At 38.0% G+C, this 3,760-nt stretch overlaps 1 protein-coding gene across 1 annotated transcript in view; it reads left to right on the top strand.

Moving 5' to 3' along the window:
• The window catches only part of THEMIS (thymocyte selection associated), a 137,655-nt gene that overhangs the window by 24,105 nt on the left and 109,790 nt on the right, over window positions 1-3,760 (top strand). Inside the window, exon 2 of the mRNA XM_015557842.1 lies at window positions 2,959-3,117. Within this exon, the coding sequence (XP_015413328.1) occupies window positions 2,959-3,117 (159 nt within the window). The remainder of the gene's footprint in view (window positions 1-2,958; window positions 3,118-3,760) is intronic.

Below are 3,760 nucleotides of genomic sequence, written 5' to 3'. Positions count from 1 at the left end.
CATCTTTAATTTGAATAAGTGAAGAAGGGAAGTTGATGTGTTATAGTTATGTAATAATATAATGCAATATTTTCTTTCATAAAGCTTAAGATTGAATTGGGAGTAATAAAACCTAAAGTCATAAAAAGTTAAGTACAGGATGAGATAATACTGAAGATGTAAAATGTTAGTATGTGGTAAATTGCCAAATGAGGATCATAGAAATTAACTATTCTGAATTCATTGGAGGGAAATGTCACTGTGGATTTATCATTATTTTTAATATCCCATATTGTTCTACAAAGGATTTGTGATGGCTGACACTATGAATTGGAGTTAATGAAAAGTATGAACATGTAGTTAAGGGAGGAGTATAAAAAGTAGAGAAGTTAGGGAAATATATACTAAACTTGAGGATCAGATACACTGGCATGCTTGCAAAAATAGTTCTCACTACATAATGAACAGTAAGTTTGGTGTGCTGGATTTTCATTTTCACTCTCTACTTGGGAGGTGACTTCTGTGTGGGCATCAGCCCCTCCCTTGTCCTCCGCCTTCTGATTGAATTTGGCCAGTGAGGTGACCTGGCAGAGGATCAAATGGAGGGAGAACAGTGAGATCAGGATTTTTATTTTCTTGTGTTGCCTAGAACTGACTGTGCCTCTGTGTAAATTGCCCCTTTATTAAAACCTTCATAAATTATTTTAATTTGAGTGTTGCTCTGATTTCTATTGTGATTCTGATACAATCGCAGAGTTGTTTAAAGCTAGATTGCATGTCAGTCTTATTTTTTATTGTAACTGTTAATGCTATAAAAATGTTTTAAGTGCCTGCTATATAGCAGGCAAGATTCTAAAGAAGGGGTTTCAATAGAAAAATATTAAGAAGATAAAAACAAACCTAAAATGCTGTGTTTATACTGTTCATATTTTAGTGTGATAAAAATGAAATAAATCATATGCGAGGTAAGGAAAAAATTGTATGTTTTAAGCCTTACAGTTTGTTAATGTTTATTTATATTAACCTTTAGTTTATTTACTGTTTAGCTGTAAATCGATAATATCCCAGAGTTGTAGTTTTTGTGTTGTTCTCTTTTTAGTAGAGATAGATTATTCATAATTTTTTTTTCTCTTCTGTTTTCTGATGCTCATCTTCTGGTCATCTGACTGCATGTTCTTCTTCCATTAGGAGATATAAAAGGAAAATAAATGAGTGGAAAGCTTAGCTTTAGCATCTATGCTATTTAGACCAGGAGACCTTCTGGACATCCTTCTAGACAAAGCCATGGTAGCGGGTCCAAGGCAGAGGTGGTTAGGAGTGATCTGGCTGGCAGGGGAGGGCAGTTGGGGGCGAGCAGGCTGGCGGGGGGGTAGTTAGAGGTGATCAGGCTGGAAGAGGGGAGCAGGAAGGCAGGCAGGTGAGTGGTTAGGAGCCAGCAGTCCCGGCTAGTGAGAGGGATGTCTGACTGCTGGCTTAGGCCCAATCCCTATCCCCTGAAAAGCCCCAGATTGGAGAGGGTGCAGGCCAGGCTGAGGGACACCCCTCCCATGCATGAATTTCATGCACCATGCCACTAGTCCTATATAATAAAAGGGTAATATGCAAATCGATGAATGGAGGAACGACCAGTCGCTATGACGTGCACTGACCACCAGGGTGCAGATGCTCAATGTAGGGGCTGCCCCCCAGGGGGAGTGCTGCTCAGCCAAAAGCTAGGCTCATGGCTGGCGAGCACAGCGGAGGTGGCTGGAGCATCTCTAGCTTCCTTGGCAGCTCTAAGGATGTCTGACTGATGGCTTAGGCCTGCTCCATGGGACATCCTAAGCCAGTGATGGTGAATCTATGACACGCGTGTCAGAGGTGACACACGAACTCATTTTTTTGGTTAATTTTTCTTCGTTAAATGGCATTTAAATATAGAAAATAAATATCAAAAATATAAGTCTTTGTTTTACTATGGTTGCAAATATCAAAAAATTTCTATATGAGACATGGCACCAGAGTTAAGTTAGCGTTTTTTCAAAATCCTGATACGCCGAGCTCAAAACGTTCACCATCACTGTCCTAAGCCATCAGTTGGACATCCCTCAAGGGCTCCCAGACTGCAAGAGGGTGCAGGCCAGGTTGAGAGACCCCCCGGGTGCATGAATTTTGTGCACCAGGCCTCTAGTCTATGATAAAAAGTTGTGAAAGAGACTGAAATCCTGAACTAAAATGAAGCTTTCCAGTTTATCTGGACTGGTCTGCTTGTCAAAAATCAAGAGACAAAAATGGGCATAAGTCTTATATTCATGATGATGAAGAGAACCAGGTTTAAGAAATAGAAATGATGCTCTTGTTATAAAGCCCCAGTGTGCAGATACTCTGTCTTTGGATCTTAGATTGTATTACAACCTTTTTTGCAGTACTTACTTAGATCATTGTTGACTCAGATAAGCTTAATTCTGTGACCCTGCAGAAACAGATCATAAATCCCAATAGAGAAAGACATGTTTGTAGTTTGACCTTGAAACAATTACCATGATTCTCTTTTATTAGATAGGATTATTAATATTTCTTTTCAAAACTGCAGCTGTAGTTTCATGTATTTGGAGGCTTTGATATAAGGTCGATATGTGTTTTGTAATAGTTATTTGTTCTTAATGGAATGAACCTTTAATCCATTTTGAGTTAACTTTTGTGAAGTGTATAAGGTCTGTGTCTAGATGCCCTGGTCAGAGGATGAGCTAAAGGTGCTGAGGAAACCATAAATTCAATTTATAATAACAAAAATAAGATTCTTTCTCCCTTGCCCAGTGAATAAAGTGAAAATCTAATATTTTTCCTGGTACATGCTGTACATTTTGCCAGGCTTGATTGAAGTCCTCGTTAGTAGGTAGCTAAGAGAGGAACTGAATAAAAACACGTAATATAAGGCTTTTGACTCCTTCCTGTTCTTCAATTCTTTTTTAAGAGCTGCTTTTACTCTTTATTTTTCAGGTTCTGTTTATGAAATGTTTGGAAATGAATGCTGTTTGTCAACAGGAGAGGTGATTAAAATTACTGGCCTCAAAATTAAGAAGATCATAGCTGAAATTTGTGAGCACAGTGAAGGTGGTGAATCACCACAACCATTTGAATTGCCTATGAATTTTCCAGGTACAGTTGCAACCATTTCTCATTCATAAAACTGCATTGCTAATAGATATATACATCTATACAATTGCAAACAATGAAAAAGTGGTAATGTTTTTTATTCACTCTAGGGCAGTGGGTGAAAGAATCATAATTCTTATAGTTCAATGATTTTAAGGACTAATATAAGGCAAATATTTCCTTACCCTTTTAAATAAACATCCTTTACTTAGGACTAAATATTTTCTGTTAATAAATATTTAGTGATTTTCAACTACAAGCAACACTAGCTATATTACATAGTTAAAATAAAAAATTCAAAGATATATTTTCATAAGTCATGTAGAACACTATAAATATGCAGGGGTGGGCACGAGTAGGTCTATAATTGTATGTGAAACATAGGGTTTATTTTTGTATTATTATTTATTATCATATTACCCAGTGCATGAAATTCATGCATGGGTAGGGTCCCTAGGCCTGGCCAGTGATCAGGGCCAATCAGGACCTTCTGGCTACCGGCTGGGACCTTCCTTTGTTCTGCGCCACCTCCTGGTGGTCAGCTCATGTCATAGCGAGCAATCGAACTCCCAGTCTCCAGGTCAAACTCCCGAGGGGACACTTTTCATATTAGCCTTTTATATACAGAGATATTTATTGATTATTT

This window comes from Myotis davidii, unplaced genomic scaffold (assembly GCF_000327345.1).
Source record: "Myotis davidii unplaced genomic scaffold, ASM32734v1 scaffold147, whole genome shotgun sequence".
Classification (NCBI taxonomy): Eukaryota; Metazoa; Chordata; class Mammalia; order Chiroptera; family Vespertilionidae; genus Myotis; species Myotis davidii.
The sequence above is the reverse complement of the archived record's forward strand: the minus strand, read 5'-3'. Positions and strand labels throughout refer to the sequence as shown.